This window comes from Malaclemys terrapin, chromosome 5, assembly GCF_027887155.1.
Source record: "Malaclemys terrapin pileata isolate rMalTer1 chromosome 5, rMalTer1.hap1, whole genome shotgun sequence".
Classification (NCBI taxonomy): domain Eukaryota; kingdom Metazoa; phylum Chordata; order Testudines; family Emydidae; genus Malaclemys; species Malaclemys terrapin.
In genome coordinates this window covers 84,280,660-84,294,346 of record NC_071509.1, presented here as the reverse complement: position 1 = coordinate 84,294,346, position 13,687 = coordinate 84,280,660, and the positions used below count along the sequence as shown (strand labels likewise).

The window sequence follows — 13,687 nt, the reverse complement described above, 5'->3', positions numbered from 1 at the left end:
GTAGTGCTCGGGCAGCCCGGCTCTTAAACAGAGCCAAAGAGTCGGGGAGGAGCAGAGCCGCCGCGGCTGGAGGCTCTGCTCCTCTTCGGCTCTGTTTAAGAGCCGGGCTGCCCGAGCGCTACCGGCTTCGGGCAGCCCCCCGTGCCTCCGGACCCTGCGCCGCCGGAGCCCGGGAGGGGAAGTGCCCGGCTGAGGGCGCAGGGTCCAGAGGCATAGGGGCTGTCCAAAGCCTGAGCGCTACCGGCTTCACGGTTTGCCAGGCAGCCTCCAGACCCTGCGCCCCCGGCTGGGCGCTTCCCCTCCCGGGCTCCAGCTGCGCTGGGGAAGCGCCGGCCGGGGGCGCAGGGTCTGGGGGCTGCCCGGCAAACCGTGAAGCCGGTAGCGCTGGGGCAGCCCTTTCCCCGTGGCTGGGAGTGGGAGGGAGGAGGGGGCGGAGTTAGGGCGGGGAAGGGGTGGAGTTGGGGTGGGGCTAGGAGGTGGGGAAATGGGCGGGGCCAGGGCCCATGGAGGGTCCTCTTTTTTTATTTATTAGATATGGTAACCCTATATTATTGTATCTGAATTTTAGCCCATCTTAACTCTTGTCTATAATGTCCCAGCATAGATAGGGCACATTGCTATCTTTATCTGCTTGCAATTATTTAAATTAGAAAGTTCAGTTAAGTTTAGGTATTGCATCAATTCATAAATTACTCAGTATTTGAATGTTAGTTTCCCTTTTTTAAAAAAAATAAACTAGTATTAAAAAGCAAGGCATTTTCTCTTGCAATAGCCCAACTACCTGTTTTGTAAGATAAGATCTTATGGTAATTTAAAGCACAGACCTAAAAGCTTCTTTACTAAAACGATCACCTGAAAGCAGCTGGAAAATAAGGCTGCTTTATCACAGCTGGCTTTGCTAAAACACTGGAAGCTGAGGGAGGAATTAAATTCTTACAAAATTATTATTGAAACAGGAATCTGGTTATGGACCTTCAGCTTTTGTGCTGTTGAACAGTTCTAGCTCTCTGCTCTTGCGCTTCAGTACTAGTCTGAAAATACAGAAGCATATTTATCAGCCACTGCAAATGAGTCAATATAAGGGAGGTCATGCAAATCTACTGCAAGTTCATTTTCTTTATCAAAAGCTCTTTGCAAAGCTGTTAGTATCTCCCCGTGAGACTTTGGCGTGGGTGGTATTGTTCTCAAAAGATGTTAGCTTTTTTTTTTTTTTCCAACTGCAAATGTGGCTAGACTATGTTTATACTTAAAATAAGCCATTCATTCCTGCTTTTACATTTTGCACTCGAGAGAATACAAAAGCATCTTTTTCATAAAACGAATATTGGACGTGGTCAAGGTTACCCCTCCATTTTGCCCCCCTTTCATAATTTACAAGTTTACTTTTTCTAACTGAAAATCTCTGGAATCTTGAAATCAAAATGTTTAAAGCTTTCTTCTATGACATACACATGCTGTGTTAGTGTAAGATTGCTCACGAGGTTAGCCAGTCAGTATATATTTCTTGGAAGAAGAGACATGGACTTTGCAAAGAGATACAATAAAAGCCAACTTTTTGGCTTAACATTGATGCCATCTCCTTTAAAGCTAATATTATTCATGTAGAATAATGAATGACTTCGTTAGATACCCTGAGTTTTCACACAGTTATATTAATTTCATCTCTTTGACCTTGGATATCTCCTAAGATGACAAGAAAAAAAATCTGGGAATTATACTGATCAAAACTGCCAGGCCAGGTTAATGAAAGTGCTCTCTGGACACATACAGTTAAAAGGGATAGGACTTCTACTGTGCTTGTTTTCTTGCACTATCACTTTTATGCATAGTCAGAATGACTTGGCTTCTTGGACAAGCCAGACTAATAAATCCTTCACTTCTCTTTGAAGATGTACAAACAAATGCAGAGCCAGAGGAAAGATGGCAATTTAAACCCATTAGCATCACAGACTACCAACATGTCCAAGCTGCTGTAATTCAGTTCCCACCCCTGTTCTAATCACCTCTTCCTGATGTCCTTCCATCACTGCCTGACAGATCTGTTCAAGCTCTTGCTGATCCTGGATAAGTCCAAGTTTCTTTTCTTTAACAATTTGAAGTGGGGTCTTCCCCTCCCCCTTCCACAATTCCTCAAGCACCTGCAGCATCAAAAAAAATAGAGGAGGGGAATCAGTGTCTGTTGCATTCACACTTTCCACTGCAGTAATGTGTGAGTGAATTTAGTCAGAATAAAAGCAAAGGGTTAACATTTATGTGATTGACAAACTTTCCCAGGCAGCTCTGTGGACACATCTCAATCTTGACTTGCTAGTGGCTCTCCAGAGCAAAACTTGCCCACCCACAAGAGCACCAGGATGAAATCAAGCAACTCAGTTTAATTTATTATCTGAACACAGCTTAAAGTCGAGTGCAATAATCCAGAGCACACCACATCCCCTCCCTTTATTCTGAAACACAATATGCATGTCACGCAGCTTTGCAACAGTGATGCTCTTTGTGCCCCTACTGTAAAATTGCCGTACGAGAAGGTGGTGTAGTAATCCCATGTTATTCATACGAGTGTTGCTAAAAGAAATTACAACATGCATGGTCAACAGAGAATGCCACTGCAGAGAACTGACAATTAGACAACTATTGTGCCTAAACCGATTCCAGGTAACTCATTTCATTTACAGACCATCACCACCACAGGAGGGAGAGTGAGGATGCTTAATAGAAAATAGAAGAAAAATATTGCAAATCAGAATCCATCTGGCAGCCCTATCCCATCCATATCTCACCTCCAGGAATAGCTGGGTGAACCTAAGCTTCTGGAATAATTACTAGCTAATATGAATGTGTTCCCCTACTTTGTAGCAAGGCTATCACCATGGAATAAACTCAGGAGAAGAGAGCATTTATAAAAAAAGCAATTTCCTCGGGCAGTCATTTTCTGTATTTCCTCTGTTCTTATTTCAGAGATGGGGGATGTGAGAGAGAGAAAGCCCTTATTAAAACAACTGCTTCTGCTTGATCCTGCCCTGAAGATATAATTGTAAGTTTGGGTCGCCCCAGTGTGCCAGGATGGAAATGAATGCCATGTCAAAAATGCAGCACTACAAATTTGCTGTGGGATCAAGAGGAGGCTGGGGTGAGGAGCCCTAATTTAAAGCCATTTTAATAATTAGTAGTGCAGCAAGATGGTTTATGAAAAACAAAATAAATGGAATGACATTTTAATCCTCTCAGATTTTTCTCCAATAGGAAAACCCTTCAGCATGAAACGATGTGACAGTTGTGGCAGGTACTTTAAGAACTCTGCATTGATGCTACCTACTCCAAGCCAGGTGCGACTCAAATTTGCCTCCTATGCCCCAACCCCTCCTCCTCCCGCCAACAGAATCTTATTGTTTTTGTTTTGCCAGAGGCCTTGAGAGAACAACAACAAAGTTATCTCGAAGCCACATTGCAGGTCTTGTGTTTTCCTTGTGAGAGGAAGAAGAGCAGAAAAGACAGATCAAATTATTTAAAATTACTGATATCCAACCAGAGTTACAACCACCATAAGTGATATTTTAACTATTCCTATCTAAAACTCAAGATGCCCCCCCCTTCCAGTTCATTCCTTAGCACCACTGCAGACACACTTGCAATAGCCTGGGTAAGCTGAATTTTTTTCCTACAGTCAGACAGAGGCCTTGTCCACTTCACCAACTATGCCGAGGGCTCACTTAAGGAACACCCACAGTTGCTTCCTCCTTACTATCAGCAGGTGCTCAGTCCTCCCCAAGGGAGCAGACGGGAAGCTTTCTGGAAGGTAATTCTCCCTGATCTCCCCTGAGGCATTGTGACTCCATGTCACACCTCATGGAAGTGCAACTTGCAATTTGCACACACTAGCTCAGAGAAAAACTCCCCAGAGATCTTGCTCAAAATAGAAACTAACCAACAAAGAACCCACATCTTTCTAAGAAAAGGGCAGAAACTGATTTTAGGTTTGGCACGTACCATACCTGCAAATCTGAAACCGTGGTCCTTTCCCAGGGTGCTCAGGAAGGAGGAGGACACACACACACCCTCTACTCCTAGCAGAATTACCAAGAGAAGCCCATTGAGTGGTCTAACTTAAGTCAGGGCGAGGGAAGTTTGAGAATTAGGGAGCAATAACTGGTTCCCCTGACAGCTGTCTCATCTCCTATGCTAAGCATATCATGGCGCAGAGAGATTTTGCCTATTATACACTATCTTAGGGGGATCAGGAAGAGACTGGATTTACTCTTGTAAATACACACAGCAAGCTATGTCGGTTTGGGTTTTGTAGCTTTAAAAAGTATCCTTCTATTGCTTGAGTACAATACTGGCTCCTTCTATGGAGTCAGGGCCGGCTCTAGGATTTTTGCCACCAAAAGCAAAAACAATTTTGGCCGCCCCCCACCCCTTACTTAATTACCCCACCCCCAGCCCCGCCTCAACTCCACCCCTTCCCCAAATCCCCAGCCCTGCCTCCTCCCCCCAGGCTCTCAAGCCTAGGAGGAAGGGAGGGAGGCAGAGAAGCGGCGCCGCGGCCACTCGGAGTCTCCCCCACTCCCAGGTTTGAGAGCCTGGGAGGGAGGGGGAGACTCCGAGTGGCCGTGGCGCGGGCCATAATCAAGTGCAGTTCTCTCAAGCCTGGGACGGAGGGGGAGCAGCGGTGCGCGAAACGGCCGCTCGGGATCTCCCCCTCCCTCCCAGGTTTGAGAGCCTGGGAGGGAGGGGGAGACTCCGAGTGGACGTGGCGCGGGCGCCGCTTCTCCCCCTCCCTCCCAGGCGCCCAAGCCTAGGAGGGAGGGGGAGCAGCGGCGCGCGAATCAGCTGTTTCGCATGCCGTGGCAGCAGCAGCGGAGGTGAACTAGGGCGGCCGGGGCACATTTTTAGGGGCGGCATTCTGGCGCCGGCCATGCCGCCCCTAAAAATGTGCCGCCCCAAGCACCAGCTTGTTTTGCTGGTGCCTAGAGCCGGCCCTGTATGGAGTACTTGGACACAAATCCTCCTTGGGCTATTTCTGAAAGTCGAGGAGGGAGAAGCTAATTAATTATATTGGTTAGTCCATTATAAGGGGAACCTTGGACACTGCGTGTAATATATTACAGTAGTATTCAGAGGTTAAACAGAAAGCATTTTATTCATGCATGCATAATCAAGTGCAGTTCTATTATGCAGAAGTGTAGTTCTACTCCATTTACTTTTTCTTGGGCTCTTGTAGGCTTTTCTCAGCCAGAAAGAATTAGCCTCAAGGGTTTAAGGGCCCTTTTGCCCCCTGCCCTTCCATCTACATTGTTATATACAGACACAACTGAGAGACCAATACTATTCAAATATGGTTTCCTATTAGACTGATATTATAGTTTGTAGAAAAAGCTAGACAGATTTGACAGGCCAAAAAAACTGGCCTCATCCCACTCATTTTCTTTTTTTAAATGCTGTTCTAGTCTAGATAAAAGTCTAGTCTAAAAACAGAGTAATATTATTTTAATTCATCTACACTCACTGGTCAAACCAGGCTATAAACTGGCTAAATATGAACAGTGGGGCCTAATTATAAAGTCTCCAATGCCAAAATGAAATTCTCAGTCTTACCTTCATTACTGAAATCCCAATAGCGGCAACTACAGACTCTAGCCGAGTTTTGATTCAGATTATCTAGCCACGTATGCCTAGCACCAAACCATTGGTCAGAATGATTTAGTAACTGCTTGCAAGTCTTTCATCCACAAAAGTGTCATTTTAAGCATTTTACAACTGTTGAATGTGCAAGCTGGCTGACACACCTGGGAAAAGGTTTTCAGTTGAAACCAGTCTGCAACCGCTTGTTCCATGTAGGGGTACAAATACTGCAGCTACATCATTCTGGCCCGTCCTGTATCCATTCCTCCTCCCAGAATGCAATGTCTTTGTGTTTGCAAATTATCCAAAAGCCTCTGCTTCTAACAAGTGCTGTGCACTTTGGATCAGGTGCTCCGAATTCCCCAGACTGCGCTGTTACAATCACGATTGTAAAAGGGTCCTGTTCAACTTAGGTTCATACACTGTGCTCACCTCCCTGGTATCTGCTGTATGTAGAAGTGCCAAAAGGTTCTGTCAAAGTATTGCTGTGCAGATGAGCTAAACCGTTGTGCAAACAATAAATTTTGTCAAACCATGTGCCTGCAATGGTAGCCCTGATTAGTGCACACACTATTTTTGAAGATAAGTTTGGTTTGTGTGCTGTAATTACATAACACAGCATTGTACAGCAGTGTCCCTTCTTTGACATGCAATATCCACCATGTAACCGTCCACATTTAATAAATGTTCACAGTTTTTATCTATGTGAATTTTATTGCCTTGTACAACTGAGAATGAGCACAGACCTCTTAAAAATTTAAAAACTGTTGGCACTTCCTGCAGTACAAGCATATGCATATGCATGACTATTTGCTCATCCCATCAATCTCTTCCATCTTTTCTTGTTGGCTCTGTCTTCACTACTGCAGTTAATTCCTCCCACCTACCTCAAATGCTGCAGTGCATCTGCTGTTGTGTGTATATATAGTCTTTTTTGCCCTCAGGGCATCCAATATCTCTGCCTACTGCAGAGAACTGTTATAAACATTTGTTGTTCTTCTGACATCTAGGCAACCAAATACTTTTCTAAATGTGGCAAAGTTTGATAGCATCGCTCAGTGATGGGCAAACAGTAGAGTTATTACTATGTCCGAATTCAGATCATAGAGCACAATACATATACTACAAGGAGCTAGTAATTAAGCAGGAGATGCAATCTCTCTGAAATTCCTAATTTTATATCTTGTCAAAACTGCCTCTGTATAAATAAATTAAAATGAAAAAAGCTCTGTTAAAACAATGTTAACTTTCTGACAACCACCACAACAAGGAAACAGCTAAAAATAAAACTCTGAAGGTCATCCTTAAAGTTTTAGGCATCAGGCTGATGGGTGCTCTCAAAAATCACGTACACAGAATTTCTGTATATCCACATGCACTAAGTATTCTCAGTGTTTTCTGCCCATTACAAGCTTTTATTGTTTTAAGACCATTTCCAACCACCATGATCAACCCCAATTCTGACTGGCTTAAACTACGAACTGAGACGTCTCAGCTCCACCAAAAACCAGGCCAGTTTAATTTAACTTTAAGCACCCAGACTTAGAACTCTTGTTCTCTTTATAACTATTTTTTGATGCAAAGACAAACATGCAAAAGTGAATAGACACTAATTTCATTCCAAATCTGTAGCTAGAATGAAAGAATAGGTGGAAGGAATATGCAAACATCTGCCCTTGTTGATCTAAGAACATTAACCCTGGAACCTCATTATGTGAGTTAAATGTCAATTTCACTGTTGACTATTTTAGAATTTTAAAAACTAGCTAGAGTATTTATCCAGTGGTGTTTGTTTAATATTCTACAGCTATAAACTTGCAAGGTTTAAAGAGACAAAATAGTTAATTATATTATCATAGGACCTAAAACATGATAGGTGCTCTGCACTCAAACAAAAGTCACAGTGCCCCACACAGTTTTACAGTTTATTTTTTAAAGTATGATCAAACATATATACACAGATATATTTTTTTGTCACTACAGGATTTAGCTGAAGTTGGAAGAAACAATTTACAGGGGATCAGAAAACCTCAAGTGAAGATCTTGAAGGGGAAAGAAATATCTTAATTTTTTTTAATAAATATAAAATGGTGAAAAAATAAATTTGATAAAATTATTCAAAAATATACTCACCATGTTAGAATTTTGGAGTGTATTTCTAAAAAAAATATCCAGTAGAGCTTTTCCAGAAAGATCAGCAGAAGCTGAGGCCATTTTTTTGCAGATTACCAGTAACCCTGCAAAAATGCTCACTGTTTTCAAATGTGACATGAACACCTTCCTCTGTCTGCCAAGTGTGTCAGCATTCAGTAGCCATTTGTTAAATTTTTTCAAATAAGCACCTTTATCCTTTCTCCCTCACTGCCCAGCATGCATGAGAAAGAATCACTGTAAACAAGTGCAGAGTCACTTCACTAGTCCTAAAATCTCTCCTTTCAACTCACTTCCACCATAAAGCCTAAAAAAATCTTGATAACAGTTATGTTAACTGGCATTGTCTCATTGTTATCTTGTGCTCCCCATGTGTTTTGTCTTCTACTTAAGTTGTAAGAATCTTGGGGCGAGGACTGTCACTTTGTTTTATGTTTGTTTAGTGCCTAGCACAGTGGGCTCTCATCCATGATTGGCATCCATAGGCACTACCTCAAGACAAATTAATTATTAGGATTATTTATAATAATGATCATTAACATATTCCCTGATGTCAAATGTATTGTTAGCACAGTTTCTTAGATCCCATCTTTGTTTGAGAGACTGGCCTAAACAAGCCAGCTATCTGAAAAAAAGGGGGGGAAATAGTTGGCTCCGTCTTGAGTGCCTGGCTAAGATGCAGCAAAGAGTGTCATTGGCTTATCAAAGAGGCAAGTCTTCCTCCTTCAGTCTCACAAGGCACTTGACACAAATTTATCTTACAAACCCAGCTATGTTTTGCCCTTTGTCATTCACTGAGATGTGACCTCTTACAGCTGCAGCACCTATTAAAATGATTAAGAACCATGAAGCAACAAGTTTCTCAAGCATCAGAGAATCTACTCACCAGAGACTGGACCAAGCCACTAAAACATGGATGTAAATTCTAACCTTCCCAAAATGCAGGAGTGTTCAGAATTTGGGATTTGATTATAGAGGTTACTGGTCAGTGGCATCAAATCCAAATTGCCCAAAATTCAGGCATGTTTGGCTTTGTTAGGGATTTGTTTCAGGCCCCTCTCTACTATTTAACCCTGAATTTTATACACATACCTCCCACCTCCAGTAGCAGTTTGACATATTTCATGCTTTAAATATAAAATGAATTTACTGACACCATGGAAGTCATATGGATTCCACATGGAGATTTGCTGTGAAAAAGAAGTAAGTAGTGACAGTTTCAAAGGTAAGTCCAAAACAAACTCACTTGGTTGGCTGCTGAAGAAGAAATTGTTCCTCTCTCTAGAAGATTTAGAAGGTCAGCCAGGAAGAGAGAACTGACTGGACTAAATTAAAAAAATAAGGTGAGGTGAGAGCTCTCAAAAAAACAAACAAACACACACCATACACAACATAATCTTAACATCTCTACATGGTGCATGGTCATTTGTATAAATGACATACAATCATTTAAACAAAGATTAAATATTATAATTGAAAGCAAACTTGTTGCCTAGTGGTACACTGGGTCAATACAACTTTTAAAAATGTAATTTATTTTTGGTCAGAAGAGTAGGAGGTTTTGCCATTTTAATATGCTAAAAATGGAAACCCATGGATTACAATAGATAGTGATTAAAGATTTCCCATCTCTGGAGGGTATAGAATAGACTTGGTTCACCAAGACACCTTACAGGTCTAGGCTCCCAAAAGAAGTTGTGACTATTCGGACCTTTGTTGTTTACATTGCACTAAACTAGGAGTCACTGCTGGTGTTAGGGGATACTATTCACAATTGTTTGTCTTGCCATGGGAAGACGGATGGTTGTTTGATCAACTCAATATAATCAGAAAGCTTCACCTTTCCTTGACTTTAAGGTTGTATTGTTTTAAATAACCAAGCATATCATTTAGAATCCAGCCAATCACTTTCTTTGGATTCATCTGTGTCTGTCTCACTACATTTTCAAAGAACTCCATTAATCCGTCTTCATTCTGTTTAGAAAAAAAGAATTAAATGGGTTAATGTCAGAAAGGTACAAAAATGAATATTTTAGGTCCTGGTCCTCCCTCATTTCCAGGTAAACCTGATTGGTGCACTCACTGCAAGATCTTGGCAACCTCTAGTAACTCCATTAAGACAGTAGTGCAATCCATACTAGGAGATGCTCTATGAAAAGAATACATAAGCATAGCTTTCTGCCTGCCTGCCTGCCAGGTTGATAAGATTGTACATATAATGTAGTTTCTATCTTTCATTAATCCTTCCCTGAAATTAGTGTACAGAGAGAAGTTGCTTCACCCAAGGCAGGTGTGGAGAGTTCTCTTGTTCTGTTCTAGCCTGCCTACCCTCTGGTGAAATGAGCTGTCAAAGAACATGATATGTTTACCATGGAATTGTTTTCTGAAGCCACCTAGAAACATTTAATGCTTGATCTTGCAGACACATTTTGGGCTGCTGGAATAAGATGGACTTGTTTCTATCCTTGGGTGATTTGGATAGGTCAGACTAGAAGAAGCAGAGTTTTTATTATTTTAGTTTTTTCAAGTCAACTCTGATGAAGGCCCTCAGTGTTGGAAATTTATTGCACAGGGGACACAGATTCAATTTTAAAGTGTACAAGAAATCTGAGATTGTTTTTAGTAAAACATACGGCAGGATCTGATGGATGCTGTGATGTTTGTCACTTGGAGAATGATGGCTCAGTAACTGTAGCACGTAACTCAAAAGGCCTCCAAGAGACTGTGGATCTTGTAAGTGGGCATTCCTACTTTTCAAGGGAAGAACCCAAATTCAGTTGTCCTACTGGACTTTGTATACAAGTTAAAAGTAAAATTATGAATTTTATACACCTCTACCCCAATATAATGCGGTCCTCAGGAGCCAAAAAAAAATCTTACTGCGTTATAGGTGAAATCGCGTTATATCGAACTTGCTTTGATCCACCAGAGTGTGCAGCCCCGCCCGCCCGGAGCGCTGCTTTACCGCGTTATATCCGAATTCGTGTTATATCTGGCTGCGTTATATCGGGTAGAGGTGTACTGTAATTTTTCTAATTCCCCTCAGGACTCATTTATTCCAAATACAAGTGTAGAATATTAAGTCTTAAAATGACAAGATAACTAAACAGACAATATTACCTTGGAAGTTCAGTCAGGAAACAGTGAGCAGGTATTAATGCCCCTTTTTAGCAAATACTGTGGGCCTTTACAACCACATTTTTAACATGGGTGGAGCAGGTATGGGCAAAAAAGGCTCATACAGGATACATTCAACCAAATTGCCAGACCCACACTTACTTGATTTTCACATGGAAATGTACATATTTGAAACCACTTCATTGTGCTTTTCTTTGAAAATCTATCTAGTATCGTCTTTACCAGTTCCAGTCTATGATGAATGAGACAAAGGGTGTGCTTTTATTAAATTAAAACTTGAACCAAATTGAATCAGTGCGACATGAATGGAATATTTTCCTTATCATTCCTGCAATATGTTATATGACAGAAAAGACTTGATCTGCCTTTGATTTCAAACAGTCATTTCTACCCTACTGTTGGAAGTTAGTTTGGACCAATTGTGCATTCTGACCAACTTTTCTAGAGCCAAATTCACTGACATGGAGTGCCAAAATCATCCTGTGACTCATACTAGGAATATTTATCTGAGATGATGTTTGTTAGCCTATGGAACATCTCATGCAGGCAGTTTTGCTATGGAGCTCTTATACACTGGATACAGACACAGAACAACTTTCACCAAAATCCTAACTCTCATCCCTTGCTATTCAATATAAAAACAGCAAATTTTCACCACAACTTCCAGTTTTCTTAACTGCATTTAGTAAGTACATCTGCATTTATATCAGCTTAAAAAGATTAGCATATATTGAGATAAAAATTCCCAGATACAAGAGAAGATTAAACAATTTTTTACCATTACTGAAGCATATGTTCTTATAGACAACTAATATAAAATGCTGCATAAGTATCAGGCTAAAAACCAAGATGTAATTCAAATAATGGAGAATACTGGCAGGCATCCGTAACAAACATGTACACTTTTAAGCAAATATCTCCTTACTGCCAGTTACTGGATCACACAAACCAAAGGATATTTTGGATCTTTACCTACCTCATAGAAGCCATTTAACTGGTCATATACTGACAGCAGTACTCAGCACTTAACACACCACACCTTGTTAATGCAAAAATACAAAGTACAAAAACAAAACTGTCCCTAGGAACAATTTACAATCTTAAAACGGTCACAGAAAAGCTGCTATGTTCTGATTTATGAGAATGTTAACTGACTATTCCACTTAATCCTGAACAACAGAATGGGAAACAGAATTTCGGAATTATAGCATTGTGTTCGGTATGGAGGGTCACTTGGCACTTTCATTATGTAGTGTACCAATACATTGTCACTTGCTCATTAGAATCTCCTTGGAATGAAATGTGGCATGCAAAATATCAGCCAGATGCAAAAAATTTTCTCACACAGGATTTAAATTGATGCTTTAATAGTCCTGAGCTGTCAAAAATAGACGGTGTGGTTTCAGATGCTTTTTTGACAAGTTTAAAATGCTACAATGTTTTGCAAGGTATCATGGAAGCATTCTTTGCAGACATTGGGTCTGCAATGTGAACTGATGCCTTTAAAGACCAGCTGATGCCTCCCAGAAAACTGAAAAAAGGGAAACAAACCATTTTATTGAAAAGTCATTTTGTCCATATCTCATTTTCTACTTTGTTCTCTCTCTATTTGTACCCATAGACGCTCACTCCGTGGGTGCTCCGGGAGTGGAGCACCCACGGGGAAAAATTAGTGGGTTCTCTGCACCCACCAGCACCCCTCGCCCCACCTCCTCCTCCGCCCCGAGCGCGCTGCATCCCCACTCTTCCGCCTACCTCTCAGTGTTTCCTGCCTGGCTGCCGCCAAACAACAACTGTTTGACAGCATTAGCATGATCTGGGAGGGGAGGCGCAGGAATGTGGTGTGCTCAGGGGAGGAAGCAGGGAAGAGGCAGGGCCAGGGCAGGGATTTGGGGAAGGAGTTGGAATATTGGCAGGGAGGGGGTGGAGTTGGGGTGGAGACTTTGGGGAAGGGATGGGAAGAGGTGGGGCAGGGGCAGGGCCTCATGGAAGGGGTAGAGTGGGGGCAGGGCTGGGGGGAGTGTCAAGCACCCACAGGAAAGAGGGGAAGTTGGTGCCTATGTTTGTACCATCAGAATTTCCACAGCAACCAACTCTGAGGAAATAAACAGAGGAGCATGTGGGAAAGGGCAACAGGAACAGGTGACGGTATGGACTGTGTGGCAAAGAGAGACAATTATGTAACAAACAGAATAGTTTTCAAAGTCTTTCATGATATATCAATCAGGTCTTAAAAAAACTCTAGATAGTTAAGCTTAAAATAAGCAGAAATGCACCTGTATTTTAGAATGATAGGGTACTTTAGACATGTCAGTAACCTATATTAGAGTGAGTATAGGTACTAGAGGGAGCTGTTAGAGGAAGAGAATGAATGATCATATAGGTCTTTTCCATCTCTAACTTCTATACCTCAATGACTCCGATCTTTGGATGTCAATATACTTTATTATTTTTTATAGCAGCACATTGACATGGGACTTGAGTTAATAAATCAGCAAAACAAACAAACAAACAAACAAAAACCCAACAGGAAGAAAGCCAAAATGTTAAAACACCACACGTTGCCAAAAATGCAGCAGGACTCCTTAATGCCAGGTGCAATATTTGCACGCCTTTTGGTTTGCACAGATTGAACTTGCATGCACAAGTTGAGTAACCGAACACTTAGCTGCTTAGATGGCATGACGAACTGCCTATATGTATGTGTAAATGTGGGATTTTTTCTGAGAAAAATGTGCTCCTACAAATACTCCCAGTTCATTATTGCAATTATAAA

At 41.6% G+C, this 13,687-nt stretch overlaps 1 protein-coding gene across 4 annotated transcripts in view; it reads right to left on the bottom strand.

The window, feature by feature from the left end:
• GATB (glutamyl-tRNA amidotransferase subunit B) overlaps positions 1–13,687 on the bottom strand; it is a 162,840-nt gene that overhangs the window by 107,361 nt on the left and 41,792 nt on the right. For all 4 annotated transcript variants that reach the window (XR_008445054.1, XR_008445052.1, XR_008445053.1 and 1 more), the window contains exons 10-12: positions 9,614–9,747; positions 9,020–9,098; positions 2,004–2,138 (exon numbers count right to left, since the gene is read on the bottom strand). Coding sequence is in view for 1 of the 4 variants with exons in the window: in XM_054029546.1 (XP_053885521.1) it covers positions 2,004–2,138; positions 9,020–9,098; positions 9,614–9,747 (348 nt within the window). In the remaining 3 variants the exon portion in view is untranslated. The remainder of the gene's footprint in view (positions 1–2,003; positions 2,139–9,019; positions 9,099–9,613; positions 9,748–13,687) is intronic.